Source organism: Artemia franciscana, chromosome 4, assembly GCF_032884065.1.
Source record: "Artemia franciscana chromosome 4, ASM3288406v1, whole genome shotgun sequence".
NCBI classification, from domain to species: Eukaryota; Metazoa; Arthropoda; class Branchiopoda; order Anostraca; family Artemiidae; genus Artemia; species Artemia franciscana.
Genome location: NC_088866.1, coordinates 18137983 through 18164675, shown reverse-complemented (window position 1 = coordinate 18164675; position 26693 = coordinate 18137983). Strand labels below are relative to the sequence as shown.

The window sequence follows — 26693 nt, the reverse complement described above, 5'->3', positions numbered from 1 at the left end:
TTTTTTCTTTTGGTTTTTGGTTGGTTCATTTTTGTCACCTTTGATATGTTGATTTGTACTTAGGCCTAGTGGGGTCAATATTTACCTTTACAAGCTTTGCTTCAGATTTTATATTTTTACTGTTTATGAATAAGCCCCTTTCTTTCTTGCAAAAAGTGTTTTAGTTCATACACAGCTAATTTACTATATGCTAGGCAAAATGTATCCTCAACGAAATTTAATTCTTGCTTTGATTAATTTTAGTCCTTGTTATCTTTGGGGAAAACCACCCTGAAATTCTATTCTACAATCTTAGCTTTTTACAACTCTAAATAGAACATTTTATGTTTACTTATACAATTCGCCTATTTTTGGATTTTTTTTTTTACATTCGTACGGTTTTCATTTTTCAATTTTCCATAGCTGAACTTGCTTCAAATCTTAATGCTAATACTGTTTCATTTATTTAGAATGAAAACGGATTAAGCTACAGTTATGTCCTGTTTACGATTTTTATTTTCTCATTTTTATCGAAAGTTGAATTTTATATTTTCTTATTCTGTTGCTGACAATGGAAGTTAGACATATAGCCGAAATATTCAATTATTTTTCTTTTGCAATTGACTGTCGTTAAAATTATCATCTTTATTATTATCTAAATGTAGCTGGTTATATTCGTTGTGTTAACTAAATTTTTTAATTTCGCATTTTTCTCTATTTTGCTTATTTCTACATTAAAAACGACCTAAAATCTTCTTACTTAAAAATAAGATTTGACTAATTTAAATACATTCAGCATTTCTTTTTTAGTTTTTACTTGGCTTTATTGGCTTTCTAAATTTCACCAAACTTATTTTGACCTCGCAGCAAAAATAAAGTCTTTGCTTTTTTTCTTCCTTGTTTGCAGAGATTTTACCAAAATGTGATCAATCGAAACGAAAAGGCCATTAAGTATTCTATGGTTGTTTTTTTAGTCTCATAGCATAGTTTTTTTCTGGGTATACTAGTCTTCTCCAAATTTTTTTTTTTTAGGAATTAAGAGTTAAGAATCTTTATTACATAAAATGTCATTGTATTGTGCCTCACTGTCACAAAAATAGCAACATTGTGCAACAGTTCAGCCTTGATAGAATAGCTGCTAAATTAATTGAAATACTGTCAAAATCAGTTAATTGTTTGAGTGTTAGAGATGTATTGTGTATGTTTGTCATCATAATCATATTTAGCTTTATTGTATATATTGTTTAGAATTGCTAATTTCATATGTTTATGTTAGTTAATTTCTTTTTCTTTGCATTCCACAATTTTGTCTTTGTCTGTCTTTCCAGTTCACTCCATGCAGTTCAGTAAAATGCTTGATATTAGTTCACTATAGTTTCTTTACCATCTCTTTACTATAAATGGTCTCTATACCATTTTTATTGCAGAGATAAACTTTGCATTTGAAATCGAAAAGTAGAAAACGCTTTTGCAGTTCACGTTCTTGTTTTGGTATCCCAAATTTCTGATATTGCATAGAGCTAATACCAGTTCAAAACTTTAAAGTTGCATTTATTTCACTAAAACCTTTATCTAAGACGCAAAATTTATCTGAAAATTTTTTTTTTTTTGTGAGAGATGTTTTTGCTAATGAAAAAAACTGGGTCTTATGACTTACATATATAAGCTTGTTGTAGTAACGCTGCTTCAAATTGTATAGAACTGATGCATCATTCAGATAAGTCAAATTCGACATGTCCTCGCATTTTTCATACTTAGGTGGGTTGACCTGACCAGTAAGATCCTTTTTGAAGTTTTTCTCCTGAAAAAAATTGACAATAGCCGTTAATATATATATATATATATATATATATATATATATATATATATATATATATATATATATATATATATATATATATATATATATATATATATATATATATATATATATATATATATATATATATATATATATATACATATATATATATATATATATATATATATATATATATATATATATATATATATATATATATATATATATATATATATATATATATATATATATATATATATATATATATATATATATATATATATATATATATATATATATATATATATATATATATATAGAAATACTTTCTCAAATTCATTTTATAAAGCATGTGTACTGCCAGAATTGGTGGATATATTGCAAGAGGGAACAGAGATCTGAACTTTTGTGGATGGAAGAGAATAGGGGGCTCAAAACCTGATTTTTTTTAAGGCCACTATTTCCCTTTTTTCAACATGTTCATACAATACTTCACCAAGGGTATCGTCATATCTGACTGCCGGAAGGCCGTGCTTGGCAAGTTTTGAACTTAAACTATATGGATACTTCATCTCCTTCTTCTACTCCTGGTAAGTCATCCTCTTATATGCTATTATTTTTGTCTCTATGCCTTTTAAGCTACGTTGCCACTTAAGGCAATAAATTTAGCCAAGTAAGAGTGACCAAGCACCATTGCTGTGTGAATTTATGCTGGGGAAAGAACAAATGAATTTAATTAAAAGAGAAATTCTCATAAGTTTTACTGCGAAATTCCTCTGAAAAAAAGCTTTAAATTTCTATTTGAAAAAAAAATATTTTTTTTACCGATGACACCAGCAGGAAGCTTTGTTTATTTAAACATATTTTTTTCACAAAAAAAAACTTCAACTCTGAAAAGCCTATTGAATAACGATCTATAAATATTTTCTTTTTTATGCCCCTTCCCCTTGTGAAAATCCCCCGATTTCCACCACTTCCCAGTTGGAACCATTTTCAAATTTGCCTAAAGGTGTTTTTAGTGTTTGTATGGTCCCTACTAAAATGTATAGATGCAAGTGGAAGCCTTTGAAATGTTTGTTTACATGACAGATAATCCAAATAGGACACCAAGGGAGTTACCCTTCACAGGAATGATTCAACCTTTGACTGACTTATCTTATTGACCAAACATTATACCCATGAAGTATGCTCTATAATTAGGTAAAAAGCTAACTTAAATGGATAGTTAACAAAACTAGGGAAAAAAATTTTCCCAGCTAAGTTTGATTTTCCTTACAGAGGATAACAAAGAAGGTGATAAAACTTTCCTCACATTAGCGTTATAGAACATACCTTTAAAATTACTATATGATTTGGTCAGAAAAAAAAATAATGAGTTACTCTTTAACAGGTTTATGATAAGCTTAGATTATTATTGACAAGATTATGCTTTAGTATTACAGGGTTGCTAATACAGTCTCTCTAAAACCAAAAAAAAGTTATGATAAGCCAGGTGGTTAAGTTACAAAAAATTATACTTGAAGAAAATAAGATTCAACCAATATTGTTCTGAAGTGGCAGGACACACCCTCAAATATGTAAACTATTTGCCATTTTTTTATGATTTCTGAAAGTGTCATTGAACAAACAATAACTTTTTTTCATCACAAAACTGTTGTTTTTTTTCTGTCATAGGATATAACTGTTGTTTTCATCACCACTGTAATAGTGTGATTATGTATCCTCAGAACAAAGTAGCAATTTTATTTGCCTAATATTGCCAGATGTACCATAATGCGTTATGTTATCAGACAATTTGCCACTGTTTTTATATACAAAGGTTACCAGGTAGTTTAAATGATATTGTCATGTTTGTTGAGGTGAAAATCCCCCTTGCTTAAACCATCAACAACAAAAAAGTTACAATGTACACATTTTTCTCACCAAAGGCAACATTTTTATTGTCTGGGTAAAAATTAAAAACATGAAGATTGCCTCTATGGAAGATTCTAGCCATGAAAAGTTGCACTGATTAAAAATTGCATTGCTAAAAATTGATCTCAAAAACAAAATTATTCTGCATATAGAGAAAAAGACAGTTACTGACATATAAAAAGGTAGGGGGTTTGACACCCCCCCCCCCAAATGTTTGTCTGACTTGTAAAAACGTAACAAAATGGATATAAACAAATTTCTTATGCATTTTTGAGCTTTTTTGTGTACCCTCCCCCCCCCAAAAAAAAAAATCCTTGTGTAAAACACCCCCATAAAAAATCCTGGATACAGCCCTGATACCAAATAAGGAGGATTTTACAACATGGTGGCATTGGAGAAATGTGGAACAAGGGATTAGAGGTAGATAAAGAAGCTGCAAAGATTATAGGTAATATTCTATGTGACCAAGTAATAAAGATTTGGCAGTATGAAAGAAGCCTTTTGAATTCCCTGCACCTGTATGCATTGGTGAAGTAGACGTGGGGTGCAAGGGTTTTGCTTAAGGTGACTTTAAAAAAAGAGGAACTTAAGTATATAATTGAATTGAGGGGGAATACTTTACCACTCAGGGTAAGAAGGAAGTATTTAGGGAGGACTGGAGGGCAATATGGTCCTTACTTTTGCCTGATATGTGGAAGTATGGATGAGACTGTAGGTCATGAGATGTATGAGTTTGTAGAATTGAGTGAGTTGAGAGATGAAGTACATGGAAAGGGTCTGAGTTTCATGAGAAATGGCTAATAAATTTAACATTTAGGGTGATTTCTCAGGTTGGCAATGGAGCACTAAAGTAGATTTTTGTAACTTGTATTTCTCTTTGTTTTATGATCTGAGAATTCTCTTTGTGCTATGATGGTTATGTTATGTTTATGTAATGATAGTTATCCAAAAAAGAATTCCCTTTTTGTTTTGTATTGCCATGGCCCTAGGGCTTTTAGTGCAATAAAACTTACTTACATAATGATGCTAATTTTTTTGTGTTTTGATCTCTCCCTCTACAGAAAGTCATCCTGTGTCAAACTATACAAAATATTATTGGCCAACAAGAACTTCTCTGATTATTAAATGATAAACCGTTTCCATATATTGTATATGTTTTAATATAAGGAAAACATTGAAATTGAAAAAAAAAATACTTTACCTCTCCTCCAGGCAGCAACACTGTTACCAAGTCACCTTTCGTTCCTTTGATACTTCCAACAACAAAGCCATCTTTTTCATCTGGTACCCAAATCATGGTTTTACCATCATATGGCTTAGTTTGGTCCTGACGTTTCATCTCAAGGGAAACAAAAAGATATTCAGTTGGGTCTGGATCTGGACCCGTATCTCCTTTCTTTACATGACCAGGCATTGTGAGTAGTTTTTAAGTCTGCAGCAAACCAAACAAGAAGACAGTAGATATGTAGAAGAGTAGTAGACCCAAGCTTTCCTAAAAAAAAGGCTTATTAATTTTGAGCACTAACTGACACTCAAAACAATATTGCCCTGCAATTTTAAGATTCTTAATTCAACCCCTTGACCTAAATTATCTACAGGCCAGTTCAGCAGAATGCAACAATCAAGAAACTGGAACAAATTAAGTCTAAATTGCCCCCCAAAATACCTGAAGTATAGTTCACCCACTACAACTGATTCAACATTTCTAAGGAGGAAAGTAAGGCTATGGGCCAAAAACAAAACAGACAGAATTTGTAGAAATCTGAAGTGACTGGTTAATTGTGATAGTCAGACAAAGGCAACAATCTGTAACTGAGAAAATTTTCACAATCAATCATCTACCACTAAGTTTACTTTTAATTAAAATTATTTGAATATATCTGAGGCAGCACAATGTGTTGATCTCTGCAGGGCAATACAGGTTTGCTTAAAAAGGTATAGACAATACTGCCTCAGCAGCTATGATGTTGCCAATTGTCAATGCCCTAGGCAACATCAATGACTCTGGAGTGTCTACAGCACAATACTAAGACCCAGTTCTTGTAACCATTTGTTTATGTAACCATAAACAAAACTAAACATGCAAACTATATTTTTCTTTAACAACCATGGTATTTGAAAAGATTTGAATTGGGCATCTAATGATAATATGTAGTTGCTATTATAGCATTATATTTGATATAGGGTATAGACAAAAAACTTATCCTGGGAGGCATTAATGATAGCAGTGAAAATTATATTTGGAATAAAAATTGTGAATGGAAAATTTCTGCCTTTTTTCAATCTGATTGCTATTCTATGCTTGTAATTTTTCAGATAGGATATCTAGAATATAGACTTGTCTTCACTTTTTAGACCTTAAAAGCATGGAAGGCTTGATAGGAGCTTGAACATACTTGTAAATTTTGAATAATTTTGTTACTTAGCCAGGTAGTAATCCAAGTTACTAATTACAAATAATCCAAATAACAAGTGGTAAAATACCAGTTGAAGTATACTTTTAAGCTTTTACTTAATATACTATTTGCTTCCTTTGCAAATTTTATTTTGAATTCATAAAGGGACACTATGTCTCCTGTTCTTAGGCAGCTGAAAATTGGTACTAAAAATTTTGAAAAATGCTTCTAAAAACTGTAGAGTTCAGTTTGAGGGGCTCTTTTGTATCTTGAAAAGTAGCTGAGCTATGTGGATGAAACTTCTAGCAATAAATCCAGGGCCTAAAATGTAACCTTGAAAGGTATTTTGAAGCTACTAGGATATCTCTGACTTGTTCTTATTTTTAAGTCTAGGTAGAAAGTAGTGTAAAACATAAAAAAAACATATTCATATGGGTAAAATTCTAATTTAGCTATTTTTGGCTACCATGGAAAGGGGTTAGGTTAGGAAAATGAAACTTTCAGGGATGGGCCTACAGGCTAAAGTAGGCCTATGTCCCAGAAAGGTATTTTGAAGTACCTACCTCTACTCTTTGTTTCTCTAGAGGGTCCTGAACTTTGTCTATATCACAGGTCTAAACCTAAAAAAAAAATTGAAAAAACAACATTTTGCCCTAATTTTCAGTTATAAGTTTCTTTTTCTCTGGCTTTAGTTCTGAAAAATGCAATGGTAAAATTCTAGTTTAGTGACTTCTTGCTGTCTTGAAAAGGGGTTAGGTTAGGAAAATGAAACTTTTGCAGATGGGTCTACAGGCTAAAATATATCCCTGGAAAGTATTTTAAAGTACCCACCTCTACTCCTTCACCCTCAAGAGGGCCCTGAATTTTGCCTACATGACAAGTCTATACCAATGAAAATTTTGACAAAACAACATTTTACCTTAATTTTCAGTTACCAGTTGCTTTTTCTATGCCTTTAGTTCTGAAAATGTAATTCCTGTCATTTGAGTAGAATTCTGAGCCATATCAATGTTTTTTTTTGTTTTTTTTCAAAATCTAGGAAATGTTTTTGCATATCTTTAAAACATTGTAAATTAGGATTGAGCAAAGTTGTCAAACTGAAAACAATTTTGTTGTACTTCATTTAAGCATAAGATCTATTTTGCAAGGTTTCACTTTTATAACATACATATTTTTAAAGGTAATAAAAGGTCAGGACCCTCTAGAGGCAGAGGGAGTGGAGATAGGTGCTTCAAAATACCTTCCCAGGACATACTTTAGCCTGTAGACCTATCCCTAAAAGTGTCATTTTCCTAACCTAACAATTTTCCATGATAACAAGAAGTCACTAAACTAGAATTTTACCAATGTAATTCTTGGTACATGAATAGAATTTTAATCTATATGAATTTTCTTTTCCAAAATTTAGGAAATGTATTTGCATATCTTTAAAACCTCATAAATTGGGATTGACCAAACTTGTGAAGCTGAAAATTTTTTTGTTGTAATTTATTTAAGCAAAAGATCTGTTTTGCAAGGTTTCACTTTTATAAAAAAAAAAAAGATTTTTAAAGGTCATCAAAGTATCAGGACCCTCTAGAAGGAAAAGAAGTGGATGTAGGTACTTCAAATACTTTCTCAGGACATACTTTAGCCTGTATACACATACTCAGGTTTCATTTTCTTAACCTATCCCCTTTCCAAGATAGCCAAAAGTAGCTAAAGTACAATTTTACCTGTATATATTTGGTATAATAGGTCTATCTGAATTTTGATAAAAAATGGTTCTACCATCTTACCTATTGCATTTTCAGTCCCTCTTTCATTGCCTCTAGGCCTAATTTTTAAAGTGTAATTCCTATTGTTTCAGAAGGACATTAAGTCACATCAATATTTTCTCCCTTATATTTGAGAAATTTATTTTTCAGATAGTTGAAACCTTATAAATCAGCATAGGCTGGAGAAATGGAAGAACGTCAATATACTTTCAATGTGCTTCATTGAAGCATTGCATTTGTTTCCAAGGTTTCATTCCAATACCAAAAAAAAGGGGTGAAGATAAGTAGACTAATTCAAAATGCATTCCCAAGGGATCACTGAGGGAATTCTATCACCTACTTTCAAATGTAGATAAAAGCCTTTAAACTAAAATCTTTAAAAAATTTAATACATTTGACAAATACTCAGTCGCATGTATATCTGCTGGGTAAATTCCATTCTATGCCCCTGAAGTTGGTGTTGAGTATTCCTCTGCGACTGTACAATCACGCTTCTGCCATTCATATATTCAAATTCGAATGTATCATTGCGTTTCGGAAAGAGATTAAATTGAAAAAGGGGGATGCAAAATTCAAAAATTTCCGATTTGGTAGCGTAGACATCATCTTTTAACCTATTAGCCGAGATTACGACTTTTTGGAGTCATTTTATCCTATCATCCAAGGACTTGGCTGTGAAACTTGGTCTTAGACAACAGTTTAACAGAAAAGGCGTATATATATGACGAATATTGCTATATGATCAGCTTGAAAATTGTTGGATGGAAGCTCTCAAAATAAAAAATAAATTAACAGAGCTTGAATAATTTCCGTCTGTTGAGACAAAAAGTACTCATCGGTCTTAGAATATTTTCGATCAAACTAGTCCAATAGAATATGCTGAACTTCAGATAACTTTACAAAAAGTACAACATTTCGTAACATTAAAAATTGGTGTTTTCTCCAAATTTCGAAATCTTAACCTAAAAAATTGAACCAAGCCTGAAAATAATACAACTCAGCTTCCAGTATTGTCCAGTATTGTTTATGAAAATGATTTTGGCTATCAATGCATTGAAACAATCAGAACAAACATTTTGGGACAAGGTAGCAAAAAACACTATGTGAAAGGATCCTAATGATTCTTGAATAAAAGCATTTTTTTTATTTAGAAGTTAATTTTCTAGAAATCGTTTACTTAATAAAATGAATTAAACCGTTTCTTTTACTTTTTTTCTAATAAAAAAATATCCAATAGTTTTAATAAAAAATATTTCCAATTCCTCTTATTATTCGTTTTTGCAGCGAAAAAGTATCTACATAGCTTAAATTTTATTCCTAATGTCATCCTATTTGGTTAGGTTTGTAAAAAATATTTTAGAATGATTGAGATGAAAGTATACATTGATACGGTTTAACCAATGCAACTAATTAATGTAATACAAGCGGACGAGCGTATCAGAGCGTGTCACCTAAGAAAAAAAATGTCTAGTGAGGGTTTTGTTGCGTCCATCTAATATTGCCTACAAGAGGCGCGCAGACGCAAAAATAGTCACTTCAGAAAAAATAAAATAGAAGACTTTAACGGTATTTTCCCATACATGTAAATACTGATTCTTTAAATCTGAATTTCGGATAATTGTGTTTGCACCAAACCTGTTCCAAAGACGCAAATAAACTGATTTTTTGGTTCTAAAGAAGGGTTTAAACTGTATACTTTCTTAAAAACCGAGAAGAGAAATAAGAAAATTTGAAGTTTAGGCTGCTTTTACTGACCCGTTTTTTTCAATCTGATAATGGCAAGAAAAGATAGCAGTGAATGGGTCAGTATACCCAAGAATTCAGAGGGGAGATGTTAATTCTATTATGTGGTGATACGTAAAGTAATAAATTTGGAAAAAGGTGTGTAGTTTACCAAAAACAACAAAAGTACTTAAGTCCTCCCAGAAATGGTTGAATAAAAGGGGTTTCTTATTATTTGAAACTTGGAAAGGAGAATCTGATGGCCGGTGGAAAATAAGACCTAAAGTCCAAAATTAGCAAAGCCATGGCAGACAAGTTATAAAGTGAAATACTCTGTTATCAAAAGAATCTTGTAGAAGCTAAACTCAGGCAGCAGCATGCACACGAGGTAATCCTTATGGGAGGAAATTATCATAATTTTAGATTAGCAATATGGGCTAGCCCCAAAGGCTCCATCTAAGGCTAAAACAATCATGAGCATGTCACAGCCCAGGGGTAAAAAGGGAAACCCACCATGTGGTAGAGAGAGAAACATCCTCATTCCGATGTTTTCAGCCTGGTGGTAAAAAAAGCGTCAGATAAATAGTGATGTACTATTTACTTGCTCAGTTTTAATTTGGTAAATCAGCCTGACGAAATATAAATGACGTAAAATCAATGAAACAAAATTGGTCTCGGTCGACAAAAAATATATTAATAGCAATATTAACCAAATCAGTCGGTAGAAATGATCATCTAGTAGGTAAAACCTATTATACTCAAAAGTAAGTTTCTGAAATATGTTGTCTATGAGGTTAGAAATCAAGTTGCTAGAAGTTACGGATATGACTTTTGAAAAAAGGAAGCTGTCTTGCAATTTTAGGATACTCCTTTTTAAAGACTGTATAAGAAAGGTGATGAGAGTGAGTTGGGAAATTATAGACGCATTAGCCTGGTTGGTGTAGGTTGCAAATTGCTTAGTATGACGATACTTTTCAGACTGAGAAATGTTGTAGTTAAAGTTATAATAGAAGAGCATTGCGATTTTAGAAAGGGTAGAGGATTTGTCGGCCAAATTTTCAATCTTAGGTTAATAACTGAGAAGTGCCTGAGTCATCAAACACCTTTAGTTCTCAGTTTTATAGATTATGAGCAAGCTTTCGATTAAGCAGATAGAAAAGCTTTAGCAAAGGGCTTATATTTGTATGACATAGTAGATGAATACATTAAAGTAATAACATTGTTGCTTTTGAGAATTTCTTGACGTGGGCAAAGTCATTTAAATCAAATTAAAATAAAATGTTCTTATTTGAGATTATAGCAAATTTTGGGTGTAAGTTCTAACCAGCTACGCCTTCAATTCTCTGATGCTTACAGAAATCATCTATATAAAATTTTATTTCCCATTTAAGGTACTTTCCAATTATAAGAGAAAAGGTTAAGATGGCTAGGATAGGTTCTGCGGGTTAGGGATGATAGATTACTAAAGATTGTCCTTTTCGGTAAATCGTCTAGGGCTAAACGGAAAGCAGTTCCTGTGCTGTTGAGGCGGAAGGATGTCATAGGAAAAGATTTGAAAGAAATAGGAACTTCTTGGGAGGGAGTAAAGAGGGAGGCTTTGATTAAATTGGGATGTAGGAGGGACTTGCGTAGCTGTGTGGGCCTCAGGCAGCTTGGTGCTGCGGTGAGTTGTTCTCTGGGCGAAATTCTTATTGGGCTTTTCTTTTTATGGCAGAATCTTGACGTGGGCAAAGGCAGTTAAATCAAATTAAAATAACATGTTCTTATTGAGGTTATAGCAAATTTTGGGTGTAAGTTCTAAACAGCTATGCCTTCAATTCTCTGATGCTTACAGTAATCAAATATATATAATTTTATTTCCCATTTAAGGTTCTTTCCAATTATAATAGTCACTACTTTTGCAGTTTTCTACATAATTTTGTTTTGTTTATCTGTTGTTAGCAATAAAAAGACTTTGACTTTAATGCAAGGCACAAGCTTCTGCACAGTATATTACATCTGGGTTGTTTTCTTAATAGTTGTAAATTTGAAATTGAACTTGCTGGTAAGTTTTGCACAAGTAGCCTACTAAAGTTAAGTTTATGCCATACAGAAAAATCTAAATTCAAAATGAGTTGGTTCTTAAAAGACCTGCACCTCCTAAAATCTTGACACAAATTTTCTATTCCTACAGATAGAGACAGGAATGGAACAAGACTAGCCTAATTGATGCTATTTTATTGATAACCTTATTGTAAGTAAACATTCTGCTTTGTTGCCAAAATAATAATTTCCTTATCTTCAAAGCAATGGTTTTATTTCTTCTATTTTGTAAATTGATTTAGTAAAATATTTTGTTAGATCATTTTTAATTGAATTTGAGCATAAAGAATTTAGTGAATATTCCCCTAAGTCCTTATTTAAAGAAATATTATTACTTATTTGTGACTAATTTCAGTTGATACAAGCTTTCAAAGCTAAGGAATTTTGGTAGTATAGGAAGGGTTTGGGGGCTGTTTTATGGTGTTAGAGGCAGGGGATTTGGTGCATGCTATGATGGGTCTTAAGGGAATACATTGTTTATGTATTTTCAGTATTTATGCATAAACTATATTTAATTTAGCATACATGAATACAGTGTTCCCTTGGGACCTATTGTGCTGTGTGCTGGGGCTCTTGCTGCCAATATTGGAGGCTGGCCTTATGCAGCTTTCAGACCTTTACTGTATTCCCAAAATTCCCATAGGCTATTAGTAATTCAGCAGATTTAGTTAAAAACTTAATAACACAAGTATTTCAGAAGAAAACAATATTTAGTAGTTTTGACATTGTTTCCATGTATATGAATATAGATGTGGCTATTTCTGGGCAATTATTAAAAGAGAAAATAGAAGAAAATTATCACTTAATCAAAGTTTCAGCAACAAGAATTGATTATGAAGTTTTAATGACTCTAGGTGAAATTTGTAGTAAGTTTTCAATGTATTTTCAGTTTTGTTATTTCTTTTATCAGAAAATAAATAGGCAATTAATGGTAGCACCTTTATCCAGGCTACAGGCAAATATTTATGTCAATATTATGTCAGATGCAGCTAGATGGCATAATAGTAAAATATTATACTTGCATGTTAATAAATTGAGAGGATTAGTCAATCCAGATTTGTCCCAGTTGAAGATAGGAACAGGGCTGTAATTAGTGATAAGGAAAGAGTTAAAGAGAGATAGGCTGAACATTTTGAAGATGTGCTAATCCAAGATACAGTTGGAGGAAACAATATAGAGGAAAATGGAAAAGTTTGTGATACCTTGAATGTGAAGAAAGATTTGTTTTGTGAGGAAGAATTGGCAAAAGTTCTAAAAGGATTAAAAATTATTAGACCTCAGGTTCTGATAGTGTTGTAAATGAGTTTGTGAAATATGGTGACTCTAAGGTTAAAAATAAGTTACTGAAGATTATGAATATGATTTTAGAAAAGTGGGAAGTACCTAACAGCTTTAGGAAAAGCTTAATCAAACCGATGTGTAAGAAAAGTGATAAGAGTGAGTGTAATTATTGAGGCATTAGTCTGGTCTCTGTAGCAAGTAAATTACTTAGTAATACAATACTTTTCAGACTGAGAGATGCTGTAGACAAAGTTTTAAGAGAAGAACAGTACAGTTTTAGAAAAGGTAGAGGATGTGTTGACCATATTTTCACTCTTAAGTTAATATTTGGGAAGTGTCCTAGTTGTCAAACACCTTTGGTTCTCAGTTTCATAGATTATAAACAAGCATTCGATTCTGTTGATAGAAGAGCTTTAGCAAAGGTTTTATCCTTATATTGTATACCAGACAAATACATTAAAGTGACTAGTACTATGTATGAGAATAATACTGCTGCAGTTAAGGCAGGAAATGAGGTTAGCAGCTAGTTTTGTATTAAATCAGAATTAAGCAGTATTGTGTTCTATCCCTCTTTATGTTGATTATTTTGAAGGACTTTGTTTTAAGGAGCACAAAAAAGGCAATGGGAGGCCAAAAAATCAAATGGGGAGGAAAAACTCTCCTGGACTTATACTGATGATTTAAGAATTCTAGAAGAAAGTGTGAGCAAAATGAATGAACTTTTAGAGGTTTTGCAAGTTCAGGTTGCTAGAATAGGTTTGGAAATTAATGTTAAGAAGACTGAGTCACTAAGGCTAGGAATAATTGAAGGTGAAAAGATGATGTTGGGTAACAAACTGATTGATCAGGTGGGCAGCTTTACTTACCTTGGTAGTATTATTAGTAAAGACAGTGGGAACAGTGAAGATGTTAAAAGTAGAATAGCCAAGGCACAGGGTGTTTTTTCACAATTAAAAAATGTTTGGTAGAATAGGAAAATAATTCTGCAAACCAAGATTGGAATATTGGAAGGTACAGTGATGACAATGGTCAAGTATAGCTCTGAAGCATGAGCTCTCCAAAAAGTGGATGAAGATTTACTTAATGTTTCCAGAAAAACTGCCTATGGATTGTTCTGGAACCAGGTTGGATGACTGTATTTCTAATAGTAGGCTGTACAAAAAATGTGGTTCAATCCCACTTTTTAGGACTATAACGAAATAAAGATTAAGATGGCTAGGGCATGTTCTGCAGGTGAAGGATGACTGATTACCAAAGATTGTCTTTTTTGTCCAACTGTATAAGGCTAAACAGAAAAGCAGGTTGTCCTTGTTTGTTTGGGAGGATGTCATAAAGAAAGATTTCAAGGAAATGGGAACTTCCTGGAGGGGGGTGTAAAGAGGGAGGCTTTGAATAGATTGAGACAGAGCAGGAGCATATGTAGCTGTGTTTGGCTCAGGCGGCTTGGTGCTGTGGTAAGTTATTAGTAGTATTTTGAATTGTCTTATTCAGGAAACTATGGAGGCACAGACCTGATACCTAAAAGGATAATCTTTAGGTCCAGTCTTTCCCACCAAAATGTCAAGATTCTCCCCATATTTTAATGTAGTTCCCCTGTTTCTTCCATTTTTAGTTTGCTCTCTCCTACCTGAAATAGTTTCATTTGAAATGTGTATGCAACTTACCTCATAGCTTAAGGATATACTCAACCTAAAAATAATTTAGGAAGAGAATCAGACCTGGGGCTACAACTAATCCAGATTTACTGCAGATCTGTTTACTGATGTTTTATTATAAAACCATGGGAACCCTTATGGTCCTCGGCAGTTGATACAAGATATGATATAACTGAGCATATTGGGAAAATGGTATTCAATGTTATGAAATTGGATGAGCCAAGAGGCTGTCTGACATTCTTAAGGGAGTTCTTATCACCATTTATTGCACAATTATTGCATTTATTGCAAATTCTTGCTAAGACAGAGTTTAAAATGTACCTCTAATTTTTGTACTCTAGCTTGGAAAAAATATGTCACAAAATACAGACCTTTCAGCATCCTTAATCTGATGCAAGATCTGCACCACCATTTTTGGGAGATTGATTAATGGGAATTTGGTAAACAATAAAATAAATAGAAACAGGGACAAATTTGCCTGTTATTTATTATAATTTTCAACTTGGATGTTATTGTATGGCTGATCATGTTGTTTCTTAAAGAAATGTTATCTTTTTTTTGCAAATGAATGAAAAAAATGTTCACAGACACTAACCAATCAAGATCTAGGTCTCATTAGACCTTTTAAAAATATCTTTATTTTTCATTAATTTATTTTCATTTATATTATTAATTTAATTAAAAAAGGGAATTTTGTTAAGCTGTTCTGGTTTGACTTACAATTTGTAAACCTATTTCCTAACAGACTGACTTGACAAAAGGGGAGAGGGGAGGAGTTCAAGCTTCCAAGTGTATGGTATTGTAGAGTTTTCAAACTTGACTATTTAAGCTAATATAGATCTCTATCTCCAGTAAGATTTTGTCTGATACCTAAAATGTAGATTTTTACTTTGTTTTCCTTGTATTTTTTATTTCTGTGAACAATTGAAATATTTAAATACTGTATGGCAAAATGGCCAGTTATGGGAGCAGTATATTGGGAAGCACAAATTCCAACATAATGTCAGAAAAGCTAGTGAGTTCAGTAATATGTCAGATGTGGAAGGGCTGGGAGGCACATGCCCCCCCCCCAAAAAAAAAGAAATTTAAATATCTATTTTGGGGTGTTTTCATTGAAAAATGCCTTTATGGTGTTTTCATAAAAAAAAAATTGGAAAAACAACAAATTCGCCCCCTATGCCTCATTCTGCCAATAAGTGAGTTATATTAAAGCCAATACCTCTTCTAAACAAATGCTGCTTTCACAGTACATTATGTCAAATCTTTACAAACAATTAATGTACTGTACAAGAGATTCTATGGTAAAAAGAGCAACATGTTTGGAAAATCGTAGAGTTACTTTGAAGCTGAAATTATAATCTGGTTAAGATCAGTTGCTACAAATTGTAACTTTCACTTTTTTCCTGATGATGTACTGCTAAACGAATTTTTTATCTATCAAAACTATATGTGTAAGGGAATTGATCTTTTTAATCTGTAAAGAACATATTGTGAAAGAAACTAATGAATCACTTATAAGCTCAAACTTATTGCTCAATCAAGTCACTCTTTCTAGAAAATTAATATAAAGTTCCCTTTTTTTTGAAAGCAGAAAGTAATTTTTTACTTGTTCTATGCCTTGCCTTATAGTCTAGGTTAACCATTTACAAGTTGTTCGATTTGACTACTAACTCCACTTTGTTTTCATTTTTTGATTGTAGTTCAGTAAAATTAGGAATATGTACTGAAAGGAGATAACAAACTTTTTGTTTATGTTTATCTAAGTCCCTTTTTTTTCTATTGTTATCAGTGCTGTTATATCCTTTAAAAGTTAATAATTTTATATGCCTTAAGAAAATTATTATATGACCTGAAAAAAAGGGATTTGAAAATCCAATCCCTTGAAAAATAGAACACACACAGCCTTAAAATTATTTTTTGTTTATTTTGACTCCCCTCCAAGATAATCTTTTGACCCTCTCTCCACATCCCTTCCATAAGGGCTTCACCTGTCTTCACCTATAAGAGGGAGATAAGTTGCATCCTATTAAAAGAAGTGATCAAATTTTTTTAAACAATCTACTTGCTTTTCCTAGGTATTCCTACTATTTATTAAGCAAAAAAAAGCTTTTTAACTGCAAGTAAGGAGCGAGATTAAAACTTAAAACGAACAGAAATTATTCTGTATATGAAAGGGGTTGTCCCCTCCTCAATGCCTGGCTCTTTACGCTAAAGTTTGACTCTTTCTCACAACTCTACTTTTTAAAACAATCAAAAACTTTAGCGTAAAGAGCGAGGCGTTGAGGAGGGGACAACCGCTTTCATATACGGAATAATTTCTGTTCGTTATGAGTTTTAATGTTGCTCCTTACTTGCAGCTAAAAAAAAGCTTATTTTTATGGCACTTTTTTTTATTTAATTTCTGAATATTTTGAATTAATGCATGTTTTGATTTTGGCTCACCACACATGAATAATTAAAACAGAATTTGCATATTATTTTTTTTTCGGCTAAATGACTTTCTCATAGTTTTGATCGGACGATTTTCATTTAAAAAAAAAGGGGTGGGGGAGGAGGCCTAGTGCCCTCCATTTTTGGTCACTTAAAAAGGCAACTAGAACTTTTTATTTTTTTACGAACGTTTTTATTAGTAATAAATATACGTAATTTTCATAACGGACTTTCATATTTGTATGTTTTTAATACGTTTATGAAAGGGTTCGCCCCCTCGTCAATACCTCGCTCTTTACACTAAAGCTTGAATTTTGTCCCAATTCTCTAAGAATGACCCCTGAATCACAAAGGTCGTAGAATAAATAGTTGAAATTACTAAAAATACTTTAGCCTAAAGAGCAAGGCATTGTGAAGAAGATGAACCCCCTTATTTACGTAATAATTTCTGTTCTTTTTAGTTTTTAATGCTGCTCCTTTCTTCCAGCTGAAAATTTTCTTTTATTTATTTTCTCATTGTTTTTTAAATAATGCTAGAAAATCTTGCAGCCCCTTCATGGAAATTCTCTTCCCTCATGAGAAATTTCTCCATGGAAAGATCTTCCCACGTAACCCCCTCCCCCGACCCACCTTCCCCCTCAACACAAAAAAGTCCCCCTGAAAATGTCTGTACACTTCCCAATAACCTTTGCTATATGTAAACAATCGTCAAAGTTCGTAACTTGCAGCCCCTCCCAGGGGACTATGGGGGAATAAGTCGTCCCGAAAGACATAATTATTAGGTTCTTCAGCTATGCTGAACAAAATGGCTATCTCAGAATTTTGATCTGGTGACTTTGGGAAAAAATGTGCTTGGGAGGGGGCCTAGGTGCCCTCCAATTTTTTTGGTCCCTAAAAAAGGGCATTAGAACTTTTCGATTAGAATGAGCCCTCTTGCAACATTGTAGAAATAAACACACATCCATGATCTGTCTTCTGGCAAAAAATACAAAATTCCACATTTTTGTAGATAGGAGCTTGAAACTTCTACAATAGGATTTTCTGATACGCAGACGATGTGATCTTTGTTAAGGTGATGTTTGTTAAGATAGGGGTGTTTTTCCCTATCTTCTAAAATAAGGCACATTTTCTCAGGCTTGTAACTTTTGTAAACTTCGATGAAACTTACATATTCAAAATCAGCATAAAAATGTGATTCTTTTGATGTAACTATTGGAATTAAAATTTCGTTTTTAGAGTTTTGGTTACTATTGAGCCGGGTCGCTCCTTACTACATTTTGTTACCACGAACTGTTTGATTTTTGAATTAAAGTGGAATAGTTGTGGGTATCAAGTCATGACTAGTTGTAGAAAAATCCAAGACTGATTGTCCAATTGAATGAGAGGCAATTCTGGCATTAATCCCCCCCCCTTATTAGGATTGTATAAAAATGATGTTAGTTCATTTGTTAATAGATATGTCTATCTATTATCTTTCAACCCTCTTGAAATCTTAGTATTCTTCATCCAAATGACGTTGCTGTTGCAGAGGAAAAGGTATGGCAGTTGGGTTTGATGGTTTGCACGAGCTTGTTCTGGAATATAAACTAATTTGAAAACGAATCTCTCCCAAAATATTTTATTGTATGTAAACCATTGATTCAAGTTGCATGAATGTCTTTTGTAAACGTATCGTGAATCTTAGGTTTTGTTGAGAGTAAATAATCGTTTGTTGCATGCAACTGCACTTTATGCGTAAATGCAGGTACACCAGAAAGCAGCTAAAATGAGTTTAAGAAAAACCAATTGACTTGACAAAATTTTAGACGTATGCTTGATTTACTGTAAAATGGTGTAAATTGCCTGTTGATTTATCTGTCAAGAATTGTCGCATTAGATATGTGAGTTAATTTAGTGTAAATGTTATGGGTGGAAATTATTCCATTCGAGAGCGTGTGAGAGGCTGCTATAAATTGGGTGTTAAAGATGCCATTGTCTTAAATAGAGTCTGCCATCCATCCTACTTGGGACATGTAAATTTTTTCCCATTCCTTTTCTCTTTTCTTGCAAGGCAAGTAATTGTATTTTGTATGATGTTTTGCCCAAGAAGTGATCATTTAAGCTAGTCTATTATTATCCTACTATTTATATGGTGGCAGCATCTACATTTGACTACTAAAATTGCAAAGAATTTTTTTTTTTTTTAAATCAAAATGTTTTAGTTTTTTTTATAACAGCTTATCCCCAGAAGAAAAGAAATGACTTAAAAATGTAAGCAAACAAGGGTGGGATATCATTTTAAAAGCTTAAGATAAAGTGTTGACGTTTTAAAGTGTGACGTCTCATTACTCATTTTGCTTCTTGTTAGCTACTTTTGGTATGTTTTAAAGTTTATCTAAGTTTGAATATAATGCATTTGTAGTTTACATTAGCAGGCTATATTAAAACTGCCCCGAGAAACCCCCTTCCCCCATTTCAACATATACCCAATATAAGAGCAAGCATAAAAACTATGGGCACAATAGTTTGGCTTTTTATGTTTTTGACTTCTTCTACCTTGGAAAACTCTGATACCGCTTCCACCTCGAAGGCTAGAACCTGTGCACACCTGTCTATGGTGTACACAAGAGGGTCCATATACAGTAGAATGGTGTTTTCCACACAACGACCTTAATATATAGAAGGAAAGCAAATTTCTACCAAAAACACTAACGAAAAACACAATGGAATGTGAATTGCTGATTGATAATACTGAAAATCATCTGTTTTATTCACCAAATAACTAAAGCCTGATCTAAACATAGCTTTAGTCTGATATTCTGATATTTATACAATCACAGGTATAGACAGGTCTGACTCATAGATGAAAGGTTATCACTGAACTTGTCCTATGGGGAGCAGTAACATTTTTTTTCTATAATTTTTAAGGTTTTACTGGAGGGGAAACCTCTAGAACAACCTTTTGGGGATCTTTAAAATAAGGCTAATATATGCTTAGATTAGCTTTTATAATAGGTGTTAGTTTTACTGGACAGAGAAGAGTTGAAGGTGTCTGAATGTTGCCTACGAAATGGACTGGCTCTGCAGTAAAACTAGTAATATTTAGTCAAGCGGTTTTTTCTTTTTTTCTTTAATTTTTTTAGCTAAACTTTTGAATCACCCTGGTGCTCAAGGAACACCAAACTGCGTCTTGCTAGTATACTGTATAGTGATATTTTTCTACTGTTTTCAACGTCCTTTGAATTCTTTAACATTTCTGTGACTCCTCAATAGCAATACGCAGCCTCTAGATAGCATTATATCATCTTATTCTTGCTAATATATAAATACTTTATGGCTCTTTTCTTCATTATACATTGATACCTATTCAGATAGTCGTTTTCTTCTTCCAAATCACTTATTTTCATGCAAAAATATATAGGTCCCCCCCTCAAAAAAAGAAAAAACAACACATTGCCTTTAATAGCTTAGGCTATATGACGGGTCTAGACATAAGGTTACTCCTTAAGCACAACACAAAGCTTGAAGTACGAATTTTATTGCAAAGCAGATGAAAATGTTGTATAGCAGCAAACATTAAAGCAGCTCTACTAAAGAGATCAACGCATTGTTATCGTCCTAAATTGTATAAGGCTGCATGACTATTCGAAGCATAAGCTCATTTCTTAAGAACAACACAAAGCTCAAAGTAATTTTTTTATTAGAAAGCAGATTAAAATATATGTATAGCAACAAATACCTATCACCAAGAAAATAACCTAAATATCTAATAGCATATACTTTTTGGCTATTTGAAGCATAAACTGATTTCTTAAGCACAACACAAAGCTTGAATTAAATTTTTATTAAGAAGCAGATTAAAATTTTGGTGCAGCAATAAACATAAAAGCATCTCTAGCACAATAACTGACACCTAAAAAGAAAGGAGCATTATTTGAAGCACATTAATGAACACAAAGCAGCGTTTATAGCTTATAGACTGCACATATCTAGTACACATTCACGACGTTGTATGGAAAAATTGTATTTCTATAAAGCAGGAATTATAAGCATCACTAATGAATGTCTCAGTCACTTCTGTATTAATTGTTCCTTCTCTTCGTTTGTGAATTCAATTTGTATTTTGTTAAAAGAATAAAAGAACTTAAAGGGGGAAAGCCGAGGTGTGGGGTAGTATGTAGTTTTACCCAAAATCTTAAGTTGGGCAATAAGAATGAAAGAGGCTTTCGAAATCTTAGTTGGGTAGGTTAATTTTCTTGGGAAAGAGAAAATGCATGCTAAAATAACAAAAAGGTCCATATCAGTCCAAACTGCTTCTATAAGAATTGTCAGTTGAGGTCCTTGGATGCCAAAAAGAGGGACAGAGATATTGAAGCTTGATTTGTTTTGAAGAGAATTGATTTTTACATTTCATTGTCAGTTATAGGTTTTTCGTTGGATTAAATGTACGGGCATAGCTAACCGTTCAAATATTGACTTTGTGCAACTATCGTTTGACCAAAAAAAGAAAAAGTATATTTAAAGGCTTATAATCATTGAGAAAGGGGATATGTAACAAAAAAAATTCTTCATAGCTCACAGCAGGCGAGAATTTATTAATGGGTAGGGGTGGATTCGACAGAAACACAAAGAATGAGCTATGTATTTACAAACAATGTGACAGTAAAGAGAAAGCTGTAACAATAATAACGTTTTTGGGCGTATCTGCCTGGGCTTTATGCGCTTTCATCTTGAACATCGTTAAGGAGAACCTATGTTTTTAACGATCTCTAGTAAAAAGAGTGAATTGGCATTTTTTTTTTTTTTTTTTTTTTTTTTTTTTTTTTTTTTTTTTTTTTTTTTGCATGCTTTGATTAATTGAAAACATACGTTTGAATAGGGGAAAAAAACAGGTTGTGACCAAGGCTTTTTGGTTGTCTCTTACTGAATCAAAGAGGATAAGAAAGGATTTGAAAGTGTTTTTTGTGTTATCAAATGACCTCGTTTGATTTTTGTTTGTTTGTTTGCGAATATCCCTATACCACTTGATCTTGTAGCGTCATTAAAAGCCATGGGTGCCCAGGTCTTTTAAAACTGTTCCACCTTGGGGGCAAAAATACGAAAAATACGAAAAAGTTTTTCTGCCAAGAAAGTCTCAGGGATTTACTGGATGTCAGGAAACTGTCACTTTTTGTATATTTTAAGTTTTGTAAGGGAGGGATTCGGTCTATCGGATCAATGTAATACATCCTGCATCATATTGCTCTATGTTCTGCTTGATTGTGTTCACAACGAACTATGAAGGATGTATTGGACCTTCATGTGCAGGAATACTCCAGCTGCCAAATTAAATCAAAGATCAAGAAACATCTAAGGGGGGAAACACGGATCTCAAGGTGCGAGGGGGGGATTAAGTCCCATACACACTTTGGAATTGACTGCACGTTCGCTTATTTCTAGGTGAAATTTACTTTTTTACGTTAAATTTTATGGATCAAATAAAATGCCCCTTTCCGTAATTGTATTGTCGTCCTTTGTGTGACAGCCAAATTAAATTTACACAGATAAAACTTTCAAAATTTCTTTTTATAAATTTGTCTTCATAATAAAACAAAATGGGATTTTCTATTCATAGAAGGAGTTATTAAAGTATATTGCACTATCAAGCCTACTAAGAAATCATCGTTGCAATAAATATTTTGAGTTGAAAAATTTGAAGTATTGAGGTTCTTGAAAATTTGAAGTTCTTGAGATATTAAAACTACCAAAATCAATTGCATTAAGGACTTTGGAACGCGCTTCAGAATGTTTTTTTTACAGTAAAAAAAAGTTTGGAAGAATAAGAAGATAAGTATGCAAACCAAGATTAGGATATCGGAAGGTACAGTGATGGCAGTGGTCAAATATGGCTCTGAAGCATGGGTGCTCCGAAAAGCGGATGAAGATATACTAGATGTTTTCCAGAGAAATTGCCTACGGATTGTTCTGGTTACCCGGCTGTCTGACTGTATTTCAAACAATGGGCTGTGCGAAAAATGTGGTTCAGTCCCGCTTTCTAGGGCTATAGCGAAAGAAAGGTTAAGATGGCTAGGACACGTTCTGTGGATGAAGGATGACAGATTGCCGAAGATTGTCCTTTTCGGCCAACAGTCTAGGGCCAAGCAGAAACGGGTCGTTATCGTTTGGGGTGGGAGGATGTCATAAAGAAAGATTTAAACGAAATTGGAACTTCCTGGGTGGGTGCAAAGGGGAAGGCATTGAATAGACAGGGATGGAGGAAGAGCGTGCGTGGCTGTTTTGGACTCAGGTAGCTTGGTGCTGCGGTGAGCTGTTAGCAGTAGTAGTAGTACTTTGAATAAGTAGCTACAGTTAAATTTTGTACATTCTGTTAGCGTAATTGTGTGCATTAGTAAAAGCAAGCATTCCAAGTCACGCAATACTCATGGTGTATGAAAAATCCAGGTTTCATGCAAATTTGTAACTATGTAATATCACTATGGTCACTTGTGATGTTGATCACTTACTTCCGAAAGACGTTCTGACACTAAGAAAATGGGCGGCCTGGCAGTTATATACCTTGGAACAAGAAGTCAGGTTTGAATCGAATTTTACTTTGGGCAAAGGCCAACATAAGTCGTTTGTTAGGAACAGGTTCGGTTCCAATCATCTTTGCCAGGAAAAAGATATTATTAATTTTTTCTCAAACTCTCATGAGACTTGTTCTAAGGGTTTTACGTTTCGCATCATTGCTATACAGGCAGGTGAAAAATCTTAATGCCAGATTATTCGCCTTCAATTTGTTTTCTTTTTCAAAGTTTAGAATAGCTAGAATGCTCGGGAAATGACTAAAAAGTACAATTAAAGTTGTTTTTATGTCAAGATAAATTTTCAGTTTGGAATGACTTTCTATGCAATATTTGATCCAAGACTAGGCACCCCACACATATATGAACATCTCTAATGCTAGGGGGGGACGACTATGCTGGATAAGGAGGGTGTGGTGAACAAAACAAATTTAAGACACAAACTTATGCTTTTCCACATTAATGTTTGTTTGACCCAAAATATCTTTAGCAAGGGCGCCAATTCAGGGGGGTGGGGGTAGAATCGCTCCCTTAGATTTTAAAAAATAACCTTTTTTTGTATTTTAGTGCACGTAGAGTTCAACTTCCGGTGATTAGTGTTCAGTCACATCTGGGACGTTTGAAAAAATACACGGTTATTCTGAAACATGTGGGAATGATAAAAAAATATTTTCAATATTTTTTTCCCTTGGTTGGCTGGTAGACACCCAACGAAGTGCAAAAAATAATCTCAACCAATTTTCAACACCACGGCTTGAAAGAAAAAGATTATCAAAACATTTAAGTGCAGTCAAAATACTTCTGATTGGATCAGACAGATCACATGACAGGATTAGTACAGTGCACATAGAGTTGAACTTCTGGCGATTAGTGTTCATTCAAATCTGGCAGGTTCGAAAAAATACAGGGTTATTCTGAAACACGTCGGAATGGTGGAAAAAATATTAAAAATAGAAAAATAAACTTTGGATTGGCTTTAAAACAGATAAAAGGTAATAAAGTAGTTCATTCTCTGGTTCAATAAGTAAAAACCTTAGCAACAAAAAAACTCAGATTTAAAAGTAACGAGCCAAGTGAGTCAGTTGCAGACTTTTTTAATAAAAGAAATTAAAGCTCAATAAAAAGGAGCAGCAAAAATCCACTTTTGGCAGCTAGCTGAAGGTTGCTGGCTCTCAGCGTGCAGAAAGAAAAGAAGAGTATGAAAATGAAGTCTTGATTCACACTTTAATGACATGTCTCGCCCTCGGCACCTTTACAAGAAAACTGCCTCATGTTTTCAAGTTAAATTTCAGACACGCTATGAAAATGTATGGCATCTATATCCTTTGGCTGGTTTTCACTCACGCAAGCCGCATGCTGTGTAGTCAATTCAGATGGTCGGTAAAACTCCCTACAAACATATATTATAAAACTAGCTGTTGGGGTGGCGCGAAGCGCCACCCCAAGCCCCCCGGGCGCGTAAGTCGTTACGCGCCATTGTAGTTGTGTCCCTGTGTCCCACCTATGAATATATATATATATATATATATATATATATATATATATATATATATATATATATATATATATATATATATATTTTTTTTAACTACGTAAAACTTGCGAATATACAACATTCTTGGCTGTCCCATTGTCTGTGCATATAAATAGATTGTCAGGTTTACCGACTCTTGAACATGCAACATATAATTGTCCATGGAAAAAACAATCTGTATTCAGATCTATACCTCATTATTCTAATGATTGCCCTTGAGCTTTGTTGATGGTGATTGCTAATCGAACATTCCCTATGCCCCCCGGCGTCCCCGTTGTTGTTGTTTCCCTGTGTCCCGGTCGTCATTTGTGTCCCGGTGTCCCAGTCTGTAATTTCATCGTCCTAGCTTATCTGGAAGGGCATAAGCTAGCAAGACCGGGACTGACAGACCGACAGACCAACAGAACTTGCGATCACTGTATGTCACTTGGTAAATACCAAGTGTCATACAAAGTTATTTTTCTCCGGGGATGGAATATTTGGTTGAAGGTTGGCTTCAGTATGACTTATTTTGGAAAAGGGTTATTTCCAGGCTTTGGGCGAGCCATGGGTGGAAGTAGTTATAGGCCCTACTAAACTGAAGGAAAGCTCGACTTTCTTAAAACTTGAAACCCCTCCTCCTCGGCTTTTTTTTATATAGGGCTTGTGATATCAGAGCTCGATATGAGCCCTGATCTTAGTCATCTTTGGTCTAGCTTTCATTTGGATCCGTTGCTCCATTTGCAAGTTATACTAAATTAAATCAAAAGCTTGACTTTTTTCAGCACTTAAAACCCACTCCCCCTCGTTCTATTTGAGCTAGAGTTTTCATCTCAAAACTTGATGCCTGTCACGGTCTTAGGCACGTTTGGTTCAATCTTCACTGAAATCTATCAATCTCTCGCAAGTTACACTGAATTAAATGAAAAACTCAACTTTTTTTTAGCACTTAAAGCCCCCTCCCCCCTAATTAAGCTAGGGTCTTCATCTCCAAACATTATGTGTCTTATGGTTTTGGCATCTTTTGCTTGACTTTCATTGAGATCCATTACTTCATTCGCAAGTTAAGCTGAGTCAAACAAAAAACTCAACTTTTTTAGCGCTTAAAGCCCCCTCCCCCTCACCCTAATTAAGCTTGGGTCTCCATCCCAGAACTCAGTGTATATCATACTCTTAGGCATCTTTATTCAATTTTCATCGGAATTCATCTCTCCATTTGCAAGTTACAGTGAATTAAATGAAAAACTCGATTTTTTTTAACACTTAAAGCCCCATCGCCTTAATTAAGCTCAATTTTAATACAAATAGTTCAATTTTATTACAAATCTGACTGGTGGTTCCCCCGCTATACTCGATTGCACAGACGGGCGGACAGACAGACAGATCTCGAAAATCTATCTTGATGGATATTTTCCACTATCCAAATAGGTGATAATGCCTGGATGATCATATGCTATTGTTTTCCTTTTTTGGATCCAATGAGCCAACATGGCTACCTAAGATGTTGCAAAATCCATCCGTCCGTCTGTCTGTCTGTCTGTCCGTCTGTGTAATCACGTATAGGGGGAGAACCGCTGGTTGGATTTGGATGAAAATTTTGATGGCCAGATTTGGTGCCAAG

General features: G+C 33.6%; 2 protein-coding genes across 18 annotated transcripts in view; one reads left to right on the top strand and one right to left on the bottom strand.

The window, feature by feature from the left end:
• LOC136026090 (myosin heavy chain, muscle-like) overlaps positions 1–23572 on the bottom strand; it is a 125038-nt gene extending 101466 nt beyond the window's left edge. For 10 of the 15 annotated variants that reach the window (XM_065702301.1, XM_065702306.1, XM_065702303.1 and 7 more), the window contains exons 1-3: positions 23500–23572; positions 4896–5186; positions 1637–1780 (exon numbers count right to left, since the gene is read on the bottom strand). In XM_065702301.1, the coding sequence (XP_065558373.1) occupies positions 1637–1780; positions 4896–5108 (357 nt within the window). In that variant the 5' untranslated portion in view covers positions 5109–5186; positions 23500–23572. Of the gene's footprint in view, positions 1–1636; positions 1781–4895; positions 5187–8239; positions 8365–23499 lie in introns of those variants that run through there. The other 5 variants (XM_065702298.1, XM_065702300.1, XM_065702296.1 and 2 more) reach the window with 2 other exon arrangements.
• LOC136026091 (uncharacterized) overlaps positions 11290–26693 on the top strand; it is a 194780-nt gene continuing 179376 nt past the window's right edge. For 2 of the 3 annotated variants that reach the window (XM_065702315.1, XM_065702313.1), the window contains exon 1: positions 11290–11359. The gene's annotated coding sequence lies outside the window, so the exon portion shown is untranslated. Of the gene's footprint in view, positions 11403–26693 lie in introns of all 3 variants that reach the window. The other variant, XM_065702314.1, reaches the window with a different exon arrangement.